The sequence below is a fragment of the Protopterus annectens genome, chromosome 7.part0, assembly GCF_019279795.1.
Source record: "Protopterus annectens isolate FY-2018-M chromosome 7.part0, PAN1.0, whole genome shotgun sequence".
NCBI classification, from domain to species: domain Eukaryota; kingdom Metazoa; phylum Chordata; order Ceratodontiformes; family Protopteridae; genus Protopterus; species Protopterus annectens.
The window spans coordinates 851,355,487-851,376,445 of record NC_056739.1 but is presented as its reverse complement, the minus strand read 5'-3'; the positions used below and the strand labels follow the sequence as shown (position 1 = coordinate 851,376,445).

Sequence of the window (20,959 nt, the reverse complement as noted above, 5' to 3'; positions counted from 1 at the left end):
GCAATACCGAATCTAGATAAAAACAGACATCTTCTTATCTGACTACCGTTTCTCTCGAACTGATGGATACGCTTAGGCCTAGAAGCAAGGCCACTCCTAGAAAATCTACCTCTGGCCATCATATTACTCCTGCGCCACCAACCCAAGCCCAAATGCTTAAAATGCCGGAGGATAATATCTCCCTTATCAGGGGTAGTCAGGCCACAACTTCTAAAAGGAAAAGAGACCCTTCTCCTGAAATACTGACAGAACAGGATTCTGCGGAGTCTGACTATTCAGATTTTGAAGAGGAACAACAACCTCGGACTGCTTATGAGGATTCAGATGCAGAGGAATCCATTCCTTCTGCCTCGCCACCAGAAGACCCTTCACACCCTCAGGGAACATTTCCTCTGGAATCCCAGGACTTCCCTCAGTCTAAGAAAAGACTAAGAGAGTTTCTAGACCTGCCCCAGCACAGACTCTTGGCCATCCCCCCCTGTCGTAGAGATGGTGAGTGATGTCTTCCATGAATCTAGCTTAACTTCTGATGCCCTTCCACCTGCTCCCAGAAAAGCTAACAGGTATTACAGAGTACTGGATTCTCACAAATACCTGTACAGAAATCCTGCTGCAGACCTGGAGATCATTGCATAGGGACCAAAATGAGCTAAGGCTAGTTCTGCAAAGAATCCTATTCCTTCTAACAAGGATCCCAGAGCTCTGGACAGATGTGGTAAAAAAGTACACACCTCTGCAACCTTAGCTGTCAGAGCACTCAACTGTCAGTTTTGTATGTTGAAATATCAACAACACTCTTTGGATCTATTAAAGCAAAATATTTCAACCTTTCCTGACTATGCCAGTTCGAAAGAGTTGGCAGATTTACAGCACTCTACTTGTCAAGTGGCCAAAAACTCATTACACTGTGGATATGACGCCCTAGAAGCCTCAATGAGGGCAGCAGTGTCAGGATCTGTCATTAGGAGACTTGCATGGTTGAAGGAATAACCTCTCCCTGATCATGTCAAATCTAAATTAATTGCTGCACCCTTGGATAAGACCGCTTGTTTGGAGTAAAAGCAGAAGAGGTGCTTAAAAAGATGGAAGACAAAGCAAAATCTATGCAAACAGTAAAAGAGTTCTTTCAGGTACAGCCTCCTAGGTTCAGAAAGAATTTCCCCTCAAAGCACTGGTCTTTTCCTGCACCTAGCAGACAGGAGCAAGGTAAGCCCCGCAGGGACAGACCACCTAGACTCCTATCCCAGGGACAGTAGAGAACCAAACAGTGGACCACTTCCGCTCCAAAGGCAGGAAGTTCTAAGCCATCCCTCTGTGGCAAAACCTCTCAATGACTCCCTCCCCCCCCTGCCCTCTTTTCACCAAAAGCTAGGAGTAAGGCTCTCCCTCTGCAAAGAATATTGGCTATCTGTAACAAAGGACCAATAGGATACAAATTCTCTTTCAACAAACTCCCAATTTCAAGAGGGTACCCAGACTTGCCTCCAAATCAGTTGGCAAAGGCATTGAAACAAGTCCAAACTCTCATATCCCAAGGGGCAGTAGAACCTGTCCCCTCAGATCAAACAGTCAAAGGCTTTTATTCCAGACTATTCCTTGTTCCCAGAGTGCCCCATCCTGGATCTATCTATTCTGAACACCTACCTGCTGGTCCCAGAATTCAGAATGCTAACTTTTGCAGCAGCGGAGTGCGGGTCTCCGGAGGTGGGTCTCTTTTCTTCGCACCTCAACCACCAGCTGAAAAAATTCTGTACCAGGGAGTATCACCAGCTAGCATGGAAGATGGATGCCTTGACCTTCCCCTGGAAACTCCCTCTTTGTGTACTCATTCCCTCCTCTGCCTCAGAGGTACTGATCAGGATAAGGGAGGAGAGACCAAAGGCCATCCTTATTGCTCCAGATTGGCCCAAACAGCAGTGGTACCCCTTACTGTGGTACCCCTTACTGTGCAGCCTGACATCACAGCCTGCCAGGCAGCTTCCCCTGATCTCAAACCTCCTGACTCAGATTTGCAGACACTCAAAATGTCAGCATGGCTAATACTCTAAAGGCAAGCAAGAGGCCCCTGTTAAGCAAATAGGTCCTAGACATAATCACAGATGCCAGAAGGCCCAGCACCAGAAACTCTGATGCAGGGAAATGGAAAAGATTCTGCTGCTGGAGCCAGTCCAGAGGGGGCAATATCTCACAACCTTCCATTCCTCTTATCTTGGACTACCTAGAGGAGTTGCTCAATAATGGCCTCTCCTTCTCTTCTATTAAAATCCACGCCTCAACCATTTCAGCTCATTTTGATACAGATCAGCCCCTGTTCTCACATCCTTTAAACAGTTCTTTAGAGGGGCTTCTAATATTAGCCCTCCCAGAAGGCCACCCACCCCAGCCTGGGAGCTGAATTATATTTTGGAAAAACTAACCTTACCACCCTTCGAGCCTGCTGCTTCAGCAGAACTGAGATACCTGTCTTGGAAGACTGCTTTTCTCCTAGCTATCACCTCAGCCAGAAGGGCTTCAGAACTTCAGACACTGATGGCCCTTGAGCCCTTCATCATTTTCCATGCAGACAGGGCCTCCCTGAAGACTAATCCCTCCTTTATGCCCAAAATGGTATCTAATGTGACTCTCAACCAGGCCATACATCTACCCACCTTCTATCCTAACCCTCAAAACAAGGAGGAAAGAATTCTGCACTCACTAGACCTGCACAGACAGCTCAGATACTATCTAGACCATACTAAACCCTTCAGGAAAAAAGATCAACTTCTTGTCAGCTTTGACCCAGGGCAGAGGGGAAGCACATTTCCTAGCAAATCATTTCTAAATGGATATCACACTGTATCCATTTCTGCTACAGATTACATGGGAAACCACCCCCTAAGTCTATTTGTACCCATTCCACTAGGACAGCTCCACTTCCACAGCATTCCTCAGAGGAGTTCCCACCAAGGACATCTTGGAAGCTGCTATCTGGACTTCTGTCCATACCTTTACCAAGCACTACCACCTACCTCTTTTTTTCTAAGGCTAGGGCAGGGTTTACTTCTACAGGGCATGCTGACCCATGCCTAGGTCTCTTACTAATCCTACCACCCCTCTCCTCAACATTGGGAATCCTCCCACAGGTGATGACTGCAACAGTGAAACATGAAGAACACAGTACAGTTGTGTACAGTTACCATAAATGTAGATGCTCAAGTGTATTCACTGTTGCAGTCCTAGTTTCCCTCCCTCCTTCCCCCTTGTATCTTCTTTCCATAGGGAGACATAAGCTTCTTATGGTGGCTTTTAGCCACCAGGACCACTTTACCATATTTCCTTGGGCTTCTGACTGGTTAGGGCAAGAAAAACTGATGTAATGGCGTCAGCTGCCTTGCTTTATAGCACTGACGACCTGACGTTAGTCAGCAAGCGACAGCAACCGATGCAGAAAAACACTGACTGGTATTCAGGCCGGCCGAGGGCTACCACAGCAGGGATGACCCACAGGTGATGACTGCAACAGTGAATACACTCGAAAATCTCCATTTATAGTAACACAGCTGTACTTTCTGCAAGTCGCATGTTCCTTCCATGATGATGTCTTTCTATTCCCATGTTGCACTATTCAGCATATGGGTTTACTCCTCTTGCTTTGCAAACATCCATCCAGTATACAAAAGTTTTCAGTGCCTGTATGATGTGTGAGACAATTGACGTGGCTCAAGGAACATGGGCCATAAAAGTGATGACTGCATGCACCAGACCTCAGAACTTCTCAGCTGTCAGTCGAACACCAGGTGTTTGCCTTCACAGCCATCTGATTCAAGAAATCAGACAAGTGCCCTGTTGGGGAATCTTTCAGTCCTTTTTATGTCATTTAATGCTTGTTCATGTCATCCAGAAAGGGCAAATGCAAGTGCTGTCGTAGGATATCTCAGAAAGACACCCACGATCAGTGCCTCTTTTGTTTGGGATGGTCACACGATTACAAGCCTGCTCTATTTGTCAGGCGTTCGTGCCCAAGACATTGCACAGCCGTCTACATGCACTTAACTTGTATTTAGAAATTCAAAGATTAAAACAAATAGCTTTAGGGGTGGAGAGCTCCTCCGACGTACCTACAGAACCACCGAAAAAGAAAGCTAAGATTATACGGCCTACCTCTTCAGCTGTGCCTCTACCGTCCGACCCGCAGCCTGTGGCCAACATCGGCCTGGTAGAGGAATCGGTCTCTGCTGCCCTGAATATAGTGGGTACCTCATGGAAGCCGCACAATCCCATGTGGAGGGCACGTCCATAGAGGCTTTACCGGTATTGGTTTCCAACGTCCTGGAGGGGGGCCAGCGCTTTCAGTAGGTCCGTTGGATGTCTCCGGTTCCTCCCAGACTCCAGGCCCTCCTCCCTTCAGATACCCGCCAGGCCTCTTAAAAAGAAGGAGAAATGAAAGCACATTTCTACTCTCACTGTAAGCAGGCCTGAGTGGGAGGCTTTCAGGCAAAGTCTGTTTAATGCCTTCAAGCCCTTATGTCCTACCTCTGCAGGGACTACTAACATCCCTCCTCCCATTCTGAGTCCAAGGCCTCATACCACAGACCCAACTGTGAGGGAAGAGGAACATCTCTCTGACTCTTCATAAGAGGATTCTCTTTCTTACAGTTCGCAGTATATCTCAACCTGTTCCTAAAGGTTCCAACCTTCAGGATGTTGAGCCTACCAACCCTTTTCCCTCTTCTTATTCCTCAGGCGTCTGTGGCCTCCTTAGATATAAAGGATGGCCTATCTCCACATCCTCATAAAGTCCACCTTCAGGAAACAACTGAGGTTCTTGGTGGGTCATTCTCACTTTCAGTTCTCTGCCTTGCCCTTTTGGCTTTCCACTGCACCCAGGGTTTTCACCAAATGTTTGGCTCCAGTGATTGCCTTCTGCAGGACAAAAGGGATCCAGATATTCCCTTATCTGGACAACCTGCTGATGCAGGCAGTCAACAAGGAGACCCTTCTGGAACATACATGCCTGGTTGTCTCCATCCTACAGTCTCTGGGATTCCAGATAAATTACCCAAAATCCCACCTAGAACCCACTCAACATTGTCTTCCTGGGGTGCAGAATTTGGTCAGATGTCATGAAAGCCTACCTTCCCCCACAAAAGGTGGAAAACTTGACAAAATACCTACTAATGGCCCTTCAATTCAACAGACTTGACAGCAAGGCAGTACTTCAGGCTCCTGGGCTACATGGCAGCCACTATCCCCATGGTACCATTAGCAGGACTTCATATGAGAAAGCTGCAGTGGTAGCTTCAGTCAGTCTGGACACAACACTTTCACCCGTTGGAGTACAGGGTTCCCCTCCCCTCATTTCAAATTAGAAATCTAGTGGTGGTTGAGACAGGTGACCCTCAATCCAGATGTTCCCCTCAAACCACCCCTACCCACACAGATGCCTCAGACTTGGGCTGAGAAGCAACTCTGAGACATCATACAGCGCAGGGTCTGTGGCCAGACCCACAAAATCAAGAACACATCAATGCTCGAGAGATGAGGGCAATCCTCCTAGCCCTTTAAGCCTTCCAACCATATCTTCAGAAAGGCCCACTAAAGATTTTCACAGACAGTACCACAGTCTTGTGGTACCTCAACAAATAGGGAGGGACCGAGTCTTACTTACTTTGCAGACTAGCTCTCCTGGTATGGGAATTGACCACCTCACAGGGGATAACCCTGCAGGCAGTCTACATTCCCTCTCTACAGAACTGCCAGGCAGACCATCTCAGCAGAACCATCACAAACAACCATGAATGGGTGCTTCACAGGGATGTCTTCCTGGATCTGGTCCACTGGTGGGGTACACCTCAAATACACCTGTTTGCCTCCTCCATCAACAAGCAGCTTCCCGGATTTTGTACCAGGAACACCATACCCTCAGGCATTGGCAACAGATGCCTTCTCAGTCTCTTAGAAGGGGAAGTTTCTCTATGCATTGCCCCCTTCCCACTCATCCAGAAGGTCCCGCTGAAAATCCAGCAGGACAGACCCAAAATCTTGTTGGTGACTCCCTACTGGCCAAGACATTGGTTTCCCCTACTCCTTCAGTTATCCAAAGGCAGTCACCACAAGTTAACCCCCCAGAGTGTACCTTCTCACATAACACAAGGGATCCCAAATACACCCACAGTGGCAGTTACTGCACCTCATCCTGTGGCTGATAGGATTCTGATCCCCTTAGACACCTTTACAGTGAGGACATGCTCACTGTCCTGCAGGAGGCCAGGAAACCACATAGAAGAAAATCTTACCTTTCAAAGTAGAAGAAAATTTTCTATATGGTGTCAGAAAAGACATTTGGAACCGCTTGCAAGCGAGACCCCTCTAGTTCTGTCTTACTTGTGTGAGCTACTGCAGGCAGGTTTGGCTTACTCCTCCATTAAAGCCCACTTGTCTGCTATTTCAGCATGGCTTTCCCTGGAACCCCCGTAGCATCCAGACTACCAGCTAAGCTGTTTCTCAAAGGGGTTCTTCACCTGAAGCCCCCCAGGAAACCATCCCAATTCCCACCCCCATGGAACCTTAACTGTGTTTTGGAAAAGCTCACGCACCCTCCATTTCAGCCAGCAGACAAAGCCGCCTTAAAATTCTGTACATGGAAAATAGTACTTCTTGTGGCCTTGACCTGGGCCAGAAGAGTATTAGAGCTGCAAGCCCTCATGGCTACCCCACCTTTCGTAGTTTTTCACAGTGACAGGGTTACTCTTAGAACTTAACCCTTCATTCATGCTCAAGGTGGTGAATGACCTCTCTCTGAATCAAGCCGTCTACCTACCTACCTACCTTCTTCCCTAATCTACAGGAGGATAGTGAGAGAGTACTTCACTCACTGGATGTTCACAGACAACTCAGGTTTTACTTGCATAAAACCAAGCACATCAGACAGGCTGATCAACTCTTTGTCTCCTTCCATCCCAGAGCCCTAGGGAAGGCAGTAACCAAAAAAACTCCCTCTACCTGGATTTCAAAGCAGTCGCCTTCTGCTACAAATACCATGGGAAATCCCTGCGAGGCATTGTCAAAGCACACACCACCTGGGCTATGGCTTCCTCAAGAGCCTTCTTTAAAGGTCTTAATACCTCCTCTACCATTCTGGAAGCAGCCACTTTATCAGTGCATACCTTCACAAAACACTACAAGTTAGAACACATTTCCAGGGTCAGGGTGGGTTTTGCCATGGATATCCTTCACAGACTCCTGGAAACCGCCACTATACCACCACCCCCTCCTTCACAGTGAGCTTTGGCACTCACCCATATGTTGAATACTAAAACATGGGAATAGAAGGACATAGAAAAGTTGTGTAAAATCGTACCATAACCATAGATGTCCTTCTCTTCCATGTTGCAGTATTCCTTCTCACCCTCCTTCCCCTCCTGTTAGGCTGCATTTCTATTTCTGGGTGGCACAGGACTGGCATTGCCCTTACTGAGACTGGTCTAACTGGGGCTTACAGATCTGAGGGCTAGTGCGTGCAGATTTCACTGTTATGGCCCACGTTCCTTGAGCCACATTAGACAATCCCACGTACTATACAGGGACTGAAAACTTTCCTATACTGGCCGGACATTCGCAAAGCAGGAGGAGTAAACCCATATGTTGAATACTGCAACATGAAAGGAGAAGAACATCTATGGTTATGGTAAGATTTTACACAACTTTTCTTTCCAGAGGATTCCTCTTCCAGAGGCTGGGGAAGGGGATTCATTGGTAGACGCAGCCCTAGGGGTGGGGGGGGGGGGGAGTCCTTAAAATCAGGACTCCAGGGAACCTTTCTCTGCGAAGCCCTTTCAGCGCCCCTGAGGCTTTGCCCAGCTGTCCTGGAGGCAGTCAGGGGTAATTTTTCATTGCACCCAAGTGCCTGGGCATCCATAACAAACGATCAGTGAGTGCTCAAGATTATATCCAGGGTTATTACATTCCCTTTTCCGAACCACCCCCACTTACCAAGAAAGTTCTCCCTAACATGCCAGACAGTCATAAAGAACTGGCCCAACGAGAAGTTCTGTCACTTCAAGAAAATAGAGCTATCCAGGAGGTCCTGACAGGACAGAGAAGATCCGGAACTTATTCCTGCTTCTTTTTGGTGCCAAAAAAGACAGAAGACCTTCGTCCAATTTTGGACCTCAGCAAGCTAAATTTATCGATCAATAAGTCAAAGTTCTGGATGGTCACTGTGCAGTCCATTTTGCTCTACTGCAAAAGGATGGCTGGATGTTCTCCATAGACCTCCAGGACGCCTACCATGATATCAAAATAGACAGGCGCTTCCAGATCAGGGCCGATCATTTCCAGTTCAGAGCTGTACCATTTAGACTCATCGTAGCCTTCAGGGTGCTTACCATATGCTTAGCAGTTGTAGCAGCTCACCTGAGGCTTCAGGGATTTCAGGTCTTTTCGTACCTGGACAATAGATTTCTCATAGCTCCTAATAGGCATCGACTGGTTGCTGTCACACAGTACCTCTTATGCACTTTCGAAAGGCTAGTAATTACCATCAACTTGGCGAAGTCGAAGCTGTGTCCGGTACAGAGCCTGGAGTTCATTGGGACTGATCTCAACACAGTTACAGGGATTGCAGTATTGCCCTCCCATAGAGTGCACTTGATCAGACAGCAGGTCAGGGCCATCTTGGAGGTTCCTTTACCGTCAACTTACCTCACTCTGAGGGCACTGAGGTCCATGTCGGCTATTCTCCTCGTCCTTCTAGTGAGATACCACATGCGGGTGCTTCAGTGTATGCTGGCGGCGCAGTGGTCTATTATCATCCAATGTCTATGCCTATCCCCTTGACCCCCATTTTCAGATGGCACCTGCAATGGTGACTTCAGTCAGAGTATCTCCTTCAGGGCAGGCCTTTTTCTCTTCCCCCTGCCCACAGTGACCATGGATATTTCCCTGTTAGGGTGAGGGGGTCATTTTCAAGGCAGGAATGTCCAAGGCATGAGGTCCCTCTCAGAGGCCAAATTGCACATAAACGTCCTGGAGATGAGGACTGTTGTCTTCTCGTTGCAAGCCTTTTAGGATTACCTTCCTCTGGGAATGGTGGCGATTCACACAGATGTGTCGGTGGTCTGGTATATCAAGAAGCAAGGGGGAACACAATTGCACCCGTTATGCAGAGAGGCCATGAGTGTGTGGGAATGGGCAATCTCCTCCAGTCACTTTCTCCTTGCAACACACATATCTAGGGAGTCCAACGTCTTGGCAGACAAGCTCAGCAGGTCTGTCCTGACTCCGCATGAGTGGACCCTCAATCAGTCAGTGGCATCTCAGATTTTCACCCATTGGGACCAACCTTGCTGCAGTATGTTTGCTTCCCTGTTGAACAACTAATGCAGCAGATGCTTGTTCCTGATTCCCACAAAGAGGCAGTCCCTGAGGGATGCTGTTGTGCATGATTGGCCTCCGGATCTCCTCTATGCTTACACTTCCCTTCCTCTAATCCCCAAAGTACTTCAGAAAGCCTTCAGACTGAGGAGTTCCGTGATGCTCACTAATCCTCCTGACCTAGTTAGGTGTGGTTCTCCTCTTCCGGTCTTATTTCAAGCATCCTCCTTGGATACTGGATCCCGTTCTGGATCTCATCTGTCGCCTGTCAGAACCTCCCCCTAGTCTTCGGTCACTTCGCCTGACCACATGGTTTCTCCACTTCTTGTCCTAGTAAAGCAGTCCAGGCTATCTTCTCCCATCAGGAAAATTATTGTGGCTTTGCAGAAGCCTTCTGTTCAAAAGGTCTACCGTAGTAAGTGGAAACTTTTTTCCTTTTGAGCAGCGGAACTTAATATGTATCCTTTTTCAACTCCTATTCTGGATATCCTTCTCTTCTTGACATCTTTTTTTCAGAAAGGGGCCAACTTTTCGACTATCGAATTACAGTTGGTGGCCATTTCCAATTTTCATGCCAATGCTGGGCCCACTTTTTCCACCAAGCTATGTAAGGCCATCATGAAGGGCATCTTTCTTCTTAGGCCTCCAGTCAAAGATCCCACCCCTCCCTGTGATCTGATGTTGATGCTGCAGTCTCTCACCCAATGTCCATTCGAGCCTGCTTATTCCTGTGATCTCAACTATCTGTCATGGAAAACTGCTTTTCTGGTTGCTGTTTTCTCTGCCAAGAGGGTTTCTGAATTGCAGGTCTTATCTTCTAAACAGTCATATATTGATTTTCAGAAGTCAGGGTGACTTTACAAATTAATCCCTCCTTCATGTCCAAAGTTGCTACTGGAAGAATATCTCCTACATACCTTGGATGTTCATCAGCTGAGATTTTACTTAAATTGGACTAAACCCATCAGAAAATCTGATCAGTTATTCGTGGCCTTTTCCTTGAACAGGCATGGCCAAGCGGTCTCGAAAGTAACTATTTCTAAATGGATCTCTGGTCGTATTTCTCTGGTTTACAGTATGAGAAAGATGGAGCTACTTCGTCCTCCTAAGGCACATTCTCTTCAGTCACTGGCTGCTACTTCGGCCTTCACTACCAGGATATCCTTAGGTGAGATTTGTGCTACGGCCATTTGGTCCACTCCTCACACATTTATTGCTCATTACAAAATGGATGTGATCTCCAGAGGCAGGGCATCTTTTGGTTCCACAGTGCTCAGGCACGTCCTTCGTTAGGGCCACCTGGGGTTCTTTGTAACTGGGGATTCTGATTCAGACGTTATGAATAATGAAATGGATAACATCAGATCAGTAGTTATATACTTGTTGTGTTATCCTATTTCATTAGTCATCACCTCTCTGCCCTCCTTCCCCTTCTTTGGTTCTGGAGAGGCTGGGGTTTGGCCCTTGTCCTTCCGCCTCTTGCAGTTATATTGCTGTTTTTTGCCTGTGTCTAGGTAGATAGCCAGGTGTCTGATGATTTTCTGTTCTTGGTCAGCAAGCTAGATCTGAGGGTAAGTAGAAAGGTGGTATGGGAGTGGGAGGCACTCAAGCCTTGAATCTGCTCTGTAAAGTTGTCAGATCGGATCCAAGATCTAGACGTGATAAATAATGAAATAGGATAACACAGATTCTAAGTTATGGTAGGTACATAACTACTCTTTTGGTAGTCGTACCGTTTTTGTCCACTTGTTTACTTTAACTTTTTTGCAAAATGGGACATGTTCTCTTTCCTGTGTACTCACTCTGTGTGCCTTTCCTTCAGTGTCAGTGATTGTGTGCTGCTGAAAGTAAAGCAAGACAAACGCATTTAATTTTTATATCTCCAGCCTTGACCAAGACACTGTCTTGGATACAGCTCACTACTTCTTCACTCTGTCTTTTGTCTCTTAGCCAGCTTTGTGATGTAGAGGAATTAATTCCTGATAAAAATTCAGTAATTGACTTTAGCAGTGAAGGAGCTAGCTGGGAGAGGTGGGAGTAAGTGGCTGATGACAGTAATCCATCTTGGGAGGAGGGAAGTGGCTATGTCCCATGAATGCTGCTAATCCTTTGGAGGTCAGCTGCCCCAGCAGGCCACGATGGGCACAGTGGTTTGCCAAGCACAATATAATGCTACAGCCATTGACAGTGTTGCTACAGCCATTGACAGTGTACACATGGGAGCACGTGGGCATCCAACTGGTACTGCAGGTCTGGCTTCATTGGCATGCTCTTAAGCTACAAGCGGAAGTTTTGGTAGGCTGTTAGCATAAAATACTAGTCATGGTCACCAGAGTATGGTAAGCCCCCTTGATTGTCATACTTTGAGACCTTTAGGGTTAGCAGGGATTGAGAAGAAAAAAAGTAATATAAACAAAGGAAAAAAGGCAATTTTCACTATATAACATATTCTAACTCACAGCAAAGCAGTGTTCTGCATCCCAATGCCAAATCTCTTTTAGCATGCTAGATAGGATATCCTAGTACCTCAGTGATTCCTTTCCTTTTCTATAGAGATCCTAAACATCCTTAAGAAAGCAAAGTTACCGATTGATAGGATACTGTATCTGCAGAAATTGAGACAATTTGTAGTTTTGGCAAGTTATTGGATCCTTGAAGCAGTACTGAAGTGTCTTATAAGACCACTGAAGAGACGAGGTGATATCCTCTTGTGTCTAAATTTTTATTTTTATTTTAGAAACTTTAAACTTTCGGATTCTGAATCAGTTTTGAATTACAAATACTTCTTTTGGAAAACATTTTTGCGCCAGTCACTTCAGGCTTGATGTGCAAACCATCTTATGCATTTTTCTCTCGGTGAAAGACCATTACTGAAGACTAATCCCTCATTTGCACCAGTTGTGGCGTTATCTGTTCTTCTAAGCCAGTTTTATCTTAACTAGCAGAATGCTGCAGAATACTTTTATTTATTTTATTTTATTTTATTTTACATTTGTTGACCGGGCTAGTCTAACTGGATATATGTCCATTTTCAGTAGAGGCCTGGGGAGATGAGCTCCGTGGAAGTAAAAATATAATCACATTATACAAAGATTAATTTGTATGTTAAACATTTCAAGAGGAAAAAAAATGGAGTAATCACATTTCATAGAATAGTTCTAAATATACAAATATACTTAATGCAAAGCAAAAGTAGTTGCAATACAACAAATGTAGTTGCAATACAACATATAAAAAGATAGCAGCTGAGTTAGATAATATGTTGGTAAGCAGATTGACATAGAGAAGGAAAACAAAAAAGTAGGAGCTGTAATAATCAGTATAAAAGTTAATAACTAGTCTGCTTAAAGAAATTAAGAGGATGTAAGTAAAAAAAAAATAGAAAGGTCAAGGTCAGTTTGTTAAGAAAAGGAACAAGAATAATTGAGAAGAAGAGAGTAGGTAGAGCCATTAAGAAAGGTGGTAGATCAGTCAGGTTTGGTACAGGGGCACAACCAGTGTGTTCTGAGAAAAAGTTTGTTTGTTTTTAAAGAGTGATATAGAGGGAATTGAGGAAAGTTCGCTAGGAAGAAGGTTCCAGGATTTTCCAACAGCATTAGAGAAAAGTGAGTCTCCAGCCCTGTTGTTTGACTTACAGATATTTACCAGAGGTCTGTGTGATGAACGTAAGGTCTTTAGATTGTTGTAGGGGATAATGAGTGTAGATAGTATAGGTATATTGGTAGGATGGTAAAGGGTTTTGTGGGCAATGGTAAGTTGGTGGAATTTAAGCTGATTTTGTAATTCAAGCCATATTAGTTGCTTCAGGTCAGTACAGTGGTGGGTTCTAAAAGGTTTACCTGTAGCAAATCTGGCTATGCTATTGTAGGCATTTTCCATTTTATTAAGGTTGTTTTTAGAGAGATTAGTATATATGGGTGAGGCATAGAGGAGAGTAGAAATTAGGTGAGTGTGAGCAATAGTTATTCTTGCTGCAGGAGAGAAAAAGAGTTTGATCCTGTAGAGAGAGCCCAGCTTTCTATTAACGGATTTTAAGGTATTATTAATATGGGTGTCAAAGTTAAGGTTGTTATCTATGGTGATACCAAGTAGTTTGGTAGTAGGGTCTGGGGATATAGGAGTACTGTTATTGGATGTTACTGTGAAGTCTATTGGGGGAGGACTTACAAGTAGGAGTGAAAAGGAGGAGTTTAGTTTTTTTGGGGTTTAGAAGGAGACAGCGTTGAGTAAGCCATAGTTCAACTGTGTTAAAAACCTTTTGGGTAAGGGAGTGAAGGTCAGATATTGATGTGGCTGAGCATATGTGTCGAATCATCTGCATATTGTATGCATGTAGCTTGGGGGATTGCTTGGTGAAGGTCATTGATAAATATAGAAAATAGGAGAGGTCCTAATATGGACCCTTGGGGGACCCCTATGTTGTTGGGTAGATAGGTAGATAGAATATTGTGCCGTAGCATGGCCTGTTGTCTGTTATCCAGATAGGATTGGAACCATTTTATAGCTAATGCATCTAGTGACAGGGATTTAAGGATTTTTATAAGTAACTGGTGATTTATCATATCAAACGCCTTATTTAGATCTATAAACAGTGCTGAGGAAAGCATATTAAGGTTTTGTTTTTTGTTGATACAGTGAGTGAAAGAAAGAAGGGCGGTAGTAGTGCTGTGTGAAGGTCTGAAACCATGTTGGGAGTTGGAAAGTAAGTTATTATGGATTAGATGGTCTAGCAATTGTTTATGGATGCATTTCCATGATCTTTGCTAGGGGAGACAGTAGGGCTATGGGACGGTAATTGGAGAGTTCAATACCACCCTTATGAAGGGGGATAATATTGGAGACCTTCCATATGCTAGGGATGTGTCCTTCAGTGATTGTTCTATTGATAAGACTGGAAATGGGGTAAGCAATAGATTTGGCTGCCTTTTGTAGGTATTCAGCGGGTATTTAGTAAGCTGGAGGAGTGCATGGTTTAAGTTTTTGGATGAGGGCAATAATATATGCAGTTGGGACTGGATGGAAGAGAAATGGAGGGGGGTATGTTAGTGATATAGTTGGATATAGGTAAGTCTTAAGTGGATAGCTGACTGGCAAGGTTTTGAATGGCCTCAGTGATATAGGTATTAAGGTATTAGCAGTCTGTTTAGGATTATCTTGGTCTGTGCCTTGTGGGTTTGGTGTGATGGATTGACCTGGGTGTCATTGAGTAATACTTACCCAGAATTTTTGTGGTTGATTATGTTGGGTCTGTTGGAATTGTAGGTAGTAGTTTATTTTGTCAGATAGTACTGCTTTTTTAGTTTCATTTCTCAGTTGCCTGAAGTTTTGTTGATCTACTGGGTTTTTATTTGATCGAGATTTGTTCCAGTATTTATTTCTGAGTTTGATTTTTTACCTGGTTTCTTTTGAAAGCCATGGGGCAGATTTAGTTCTCATTCTTCATTGGGGCATGGTGGTCTAGAATGGCTAAGAAGTTAGAGTTAAAGTAATTGACCGCTTCCTCCAGTGGGGAGGTATTTTAAGGGAGACCAGTTACATGCTCTTAGTTCCCTTTGGAAGAGATCAGGGTTGAAGTTTTTCTTAGTTCTAACTGTTCTAGATATGGTTGGGTTGGGTAGATTGGTTTTATGCCTGATGATGTAGATTGAGTGGTCACTTACATCATCAGGGAGGGTACCAGATTCATACGTCTGGAGATGACTGTTTATTAGAATCCAATCTAAGGTACTTTCTTTCTTATTAGGTTTGTTTATCCTGGTAGGGGAGGTAATGGTTTGTGAAAAACCAAAAAGGTTTATATGGCTTGTAGGGTGGCAACTGCTCAAACACTTCAATCAGTGTTAAAACCACCTAGGATTATGGTTTCTTGAGGCAGATTTTGAGATAGCCAACAGAGGAAATTCTCTATTATGGCAATGTTATTACCAGGAGGAAGATAGGTACAGATAATATATATGGATTTGAACTTAAGTTGAAGCTTGGTAATAAGAATTTCAGCATTGGGGACTTGAGGTGGTATATAGTCGAAGGTAGTAATCTGTAGGCTGGATTTAAAAAGGATAGCTACACCGCCACCCTTTTTCGTTGTGCGGTCAAGTCGCAAAATAATGTAACCGGGTGGGATGACTTCATTGTCTTTAGTTGAAGGTTTCAACCAAGTTTCTGTTAAACAAAGAATGTCAAAGGAGTAGACTTCTAGGCGAGCATGGAGTTGTGCAACTTTATTATTAAGGCTACATATGTTGAGGTGAGCTAATATCAGTGAGTTAAGTGGTTTAGTAAAAGAATGGATAGGATGGCTGTCAGGGTTGTAGAGTTGAGTGGAAGTAGTAGTTATAGGGCCTGGGTTTGGATGAATGTCACCATCTTTCAGAAAGAGGCATAGTGTTTGAGGTCTAAGATTTGGGAACTTCTATAAAGTTAGTGACTTTCTGGGCTTGGGAGAGTCATATCTAATGTGGGTAATCCTATGAAATTTGCTGGTAGATAGCTATAGGTGTCTGTTATGTTAACATGGTTAGTGAGAGTAGGTAGAGAAGGAGAGGTAGAATAGTGTGTTGGGGTGGAGAATGTGTGGATATATTGGGTGTTCATAGGAGGTTAGCAGGTAAGCTAATGTTAGGGGTGGTAGAAGTGTAAGTATGAGTAACCTCTGTAAGAGGGTTGAGGAGGATAGCGTATGCATCTGGCAGGGTAAGTTGATAGGTTCTAGTTATAAGTTTGGAGGTATGTTAAGTGTGTAATGAAATAGGTGTAGGGTGTGGTAGGAGTGATTTGCAGCGGTAAGTGAAAGTAGAGAGAATTAGTGTTAATTAACAGTGGGAGGGCAATGATTAGTGTAAGAGGGGAAAGGGTGTGGTTAGATGGTAATAAGAGTAGGACCCCAGGGGGTGGGTCGGAATTGGGGGTAGGGTAGGGGAGCGGAGTGAGCCCGCAGGGCGAATGGAGCAGGTAGAGGCAAGTAAAGGAGAATCTAGAGAATAAACTATCAGCAATGCTGATAGCTGAAGGTAAGTAAGTAAGTATGTCAGGAGTGGGAAAGATCAGAGGTATATCAGGAGTATACGAGATTAAAAAAGAGAACAGGTGAGAGTATACAGTTGTACTTTTGGACGATTATAGGCAGTTTAGATTTCATACCAGAAGTGATTTGTTTATGGTCAGCACCTGCATTTGCTGACACTTTAAGAATGTGTCTGCTGTGGACATTCTAGAGGAAGCAACATGGCCTATTGTCTCTACATTCAGAAAGCATAATAAAACTTTGGTTTCTGTCCTAATATTAGGGCATGTTTTGGTACAGCTGTGATGCATAGGATCATGCATATCTCCATAATCTAGGGTTTGCACTTTTTGTTGTTTAGAATGCTTACCCATATGTTGCAATTTACGCTTATAATAACCTTCCCCAAAGAAAAGTTCAGTTGGGTGTGATCTTCCTGAAGTCTTTGTTACAAAAAAGCAACCCAGTCTGTTTCCACATCATTTTCTGAGATATAGATCTGTATTTTTATTAGTTAGTCATAATAGTTATAGTTGTATTCAATTTAGTTTACGTTTTCCATAGACACACTATTGAATGTGTCTGCCACAATAATCAAACTCCTTGCATAGGTATTAGCCAGTAATTGGAGAGGATAAATGTCATTGTTGGTTATTAACTGGGGCATCATGTCACTTGCACCAGTACTTTCTTTGGCACAGAACAAGTGTAAGCCTTTAGAGTATAGCTGGAAACTTCTTTTGAAGAATTAGCTATATCCATATGCTAATGACTAACCTTTGCAGTGACATAAGTTGAATAATGTAATATTTTGGTTAGTATCTCTTGTAGTGGTACTTTGCCCCCAGTTGCCTGCTTCTTACGTGGTTTTGCTTCTCTATAAAGATGTCCATGTGTTTACATTGTGAACCTTTTCTCTCTAGCTGCCCTTTGTAAAACAGGCATTTACCTGGCTAAGAAACTGTAATGAATAATTAAATCATATGCATGCTGTTTTCATCATCGCATTGATCTTTGGGTGATTTTGCCCTTCATACTGCAAGCCACTCCTGTGTGTAATTATTAATACTTTTAGTGGGTGGTGTTGGCATTTGCTGTAGTTTACTGTTGGTGTAAAGTATCATGTTGCCGTGGTTCTGTGAAATATTATAGGAATATAATTATATTGTCATGTTTTTCTCTAGATGTTAGGTTTTGCTATTTTTCTTTTACTCGTTTAGCACTTTATTTCTTGTCTCAACCCCAACTGATAGGTCATTTTCGTCCTCATTCTGCTAACCTTGCATTTCCTACAGGGTGAATGAGAACTGGCCAATCAATGATGGACTGCCATACATTGGATAAATGTGCTTTATGCCTTGTTCCCCTCCATTTGACAGCAACAGACTTCCTGCCAACACCTGCTTTGGATCTCAACTGTAGAGCTCCCATGCTGTTATCCAGTTAAAAGTCCCTGTCATCCACTGTTTCCTTTGCTACACCATGTGGCAGCAGGTTGAACTGCCTCCATTCAGGTGGACAGGCTGACCTTCGTCATTGATTAGCATAACTTCTGCCCAATTGGCACCTGTAATACCAAGACTTAGAAACTAAACTCACGTTGTCAGGGCTGGATTTGGGGTGCCATTCTTTTGCATCCCAGAGCAAGCTGTGTTGGGCTTAGTTTGCGCTAACTTATAACCTGTTTTGTTTGGGTTCCTTTGTGTTACAGCTCATTTTATTATGTGATGCATTTTAACAGCTGCGATGGCTTACTTTGATGTGTTGAAATATCCATGTTAAACTGCTTGAGCAAGTGAATTTATGCTGCTGTCATTGTAGTACATGGGCAGAAGTTATATATTGTTCTTTAGAGCCTGGTAGAATGGATTCCTCATCTCACTAATATTAGTCTCACACACACACACACACACACACACACACCTTTCAATTAAAAGTAAGGCAGCTGATGTATTTTATGCCTTAGGTTTTAATGTGATTCTTAGCCAACAGTCATGTGAAGTAATTGCCAAGAATGAAAGTTTGATGAGGTGCTAAAAAGATAATTAGAACAATTGTAGCAAACCCACAAAGAACACAATTATTGTAATTACCAACCCTGTAGGATGATCATTTAAAATCTGTTCTTTGTATATTTTCTGCAGTAATTGATTTTAAGTTATAAAGTGCTGTTGGTGACAGAGTGCTGTAATCATTTTATATCTCACTGTCTTTTCCCTAGTTGAAAGGATCAGAGCTGGACCTTACACTCACAAGGGGTGTTTCATCTGTGAAAGTACCACTGTCTGGCCCTGCTTGCTGCTTTATTAATCTTAAAGTATTAGACAGTGGCTCAGAGCAAGGTAAGAGATTGTGAAGCACACACATTATATCTAGAGTGCTATTGATATGTAATTTGTATGGGAAGGGGCATGTTAAAACTCACTGACTAGTCTTTCCATTACTGTGAGGTGCATTTCTGTAAGTGTATGCCTCATGCTTTTGTTGTATATCAAGCAATTCTAACTGATGATACTGCAACAGACAAAGGACAAATTTGTTCTAAAAACAAATGGCATTATTTGTAATAGGAATGCTTGTACTACATAAAGTAACAGAAATGATGCTTATATTCATTTGGTTTTCAAAGCAACAATATTCACTGATTTTGTGATTCTTTTACCCTAAGAAGTGCATAAGATTATTGCTTGTATTCCCATGGGGCCCTTTAAGTATCCACATATATTTGCAGTTCATGGCCATGTTAGCAGCCCAGGCACATCTCCGGTTTATACTGTCTAGTCCTAAGACTGAGGCATTCAGTGTATTTTGTGTTTGTATACCCTAAGTAATTACTGAGGTAAGTGTGGATTAACATACAGTGTTTGACACACTACAGAACTGTGCAAATATTGTTTGTCACTATAAATGATCCCTGGTGCACCACCATTCACGCATGATACTGCTTCAGGTCTTGACATTTCTTCTGAGAAGTGACTATGTTCCTTACGTTTCTACACTAGCTGATTGACTTTGTAGGCCTTCTGCTGTGGGTAGCTATTGGGATTTCCTCTTTTGATATCATCAGTTTTGCACAATTCTGAAATCTAGGTAGGTTCAACTGTGGTGCATATGTGTTTTTTTTTTTCTTGTGGTACATGAGTAGGACACAGAGAGACCCTACACTTTGTTCTTTTTTGCCTTTCACATTCTTCACATCACAATCCTGATTTCCTGTATAAGACCATTCCCTTCCAGAGTGGCTAAATGACATAAGCCTTCACAGTGTTCTAAAACTGACAGGCCACAAAGTCACGATTCACACTGGCATTATCTGTAAGAGGCATGTCCAATTAAACATCACCAGAGGTACCAGAGCTTTAGTTTTGTCACCTGTAAGAAGCAATGAGAAGACCTTGAGGCATATATAATTTTAAGGAAAATGACTGCTATTGAAAGCGTGCAGCGCATGGACTTGAGATTTCCTCGTACATTTCCAGGTCAGTGGTAGAGAAACAGAAGATAAATGATCTGGAAGCCAGGCTTTACCTGCTACAAACTCCATTCATGAAATGGACTCTTGTTTCAAGGAACTTGCATGCGTTTTCTAGATTAATGGGGAAATAACTTTGCAGCCATCAGTTTACAAGAAGATTGTGATAGGAATACCTGTGGCAACCAGTTTTGGAGATGAGTCACAGAGTATCAGCACTGACCTTGATACTGAAATGGTCAGAGTATGACCACACTTTGCCATTTCAGGCAGAGTGTTCAGTAGAGTCATCCAGCAAAGACTGTTGACTTTTGAACAGGAAGTGTACTCCTTTAGTCTCTTCACAAGTTCAAGGAAGGCTTGCTGGTAGAACTGAAGATACTCTTATCCACGTTGCCATGCCAGTGAAGTCCAAGAAGACATGACAGGCGCCGCACATGTCATGTCAGTCTAACATCTGAAGAGACGTTTCCTCATGGCTGTAGGAGTACACCCTGAAAGGGCTATGGTTGGATAGTTCATACACAGGTGCCTTCACAGGTCTGTCATAAACACGCACTGTCTTGCATGTAGTGTATGAGGTGTTAAGACCCTTCCCTTGACAGTCAATGCCTGCTGCCATTTGCTAATTGACTTACACTTTTGGTAATCTCATACCACCCCTTATTCAAACTACGGGTACTGTGGTTGTTTCCTTTCCCTTCTCTTTGCTTTTTCCTCCTTGAGAAAGGGAGTCTGAGGATTTGGCAGTTAGTGCAGTTGATTAAAGTTTTTTTCAGCTGTTAATGAGCTAATTTCTGTATCCAGGGTAAAACATACGACTCTATTGTGAGAGCCTGAGCAAGTCACTTAAGCAGGCAGAGCTCCCAGTTTGTCCCTGAAAAAGACAGTTGTCCAGTGGACTTACCTGGTCCACAGATAGGTTAAAAAACTGTTAGGTATTTGTGTCAAAAGTAGACAGAAAAATGACTTCTTTCAGAGTAACCTTTCAGACTGCTGAAGTCTACCATGTACAAGCCTGTTACCCTTCTGTCTTAGAAACCAGTAAACCAGTATAGAGAGTGTTTAAACCCTAGGTTATATCACCTCCCTGATGGAACTCTTCATAAGAATGTCATTTTTGCATACTG

At 43.5% G+C, this 20,959-nt stretch overlaps 1 protein-coding gene across 2 annotated transcripts in view; it reads left to right on the top strand.

Moving 5' to 3' along the window:
• The window catches only part of IARS1 (isoleucyl-tRNA synthetase 1), a 1,809,950-nt gene that overhangs the window by 1,650,273 nt on the left and 138,718 nt on the right, over positions 1 to 20,959 (top strand). For both annotated transcript variants that reach the window (XM_044077404.1, XM_044077403.1), the window contains one exon: positions 18,579 to 18,699. In XM_044077404.1, the coding sequence (XP_043933339.1) occupies positions 18,579 to 18,699 (121 nt within the window). The remainder of the gene's footprint in view (positions 1 to 18,578; positions 18,700 to 20,959) is intronic.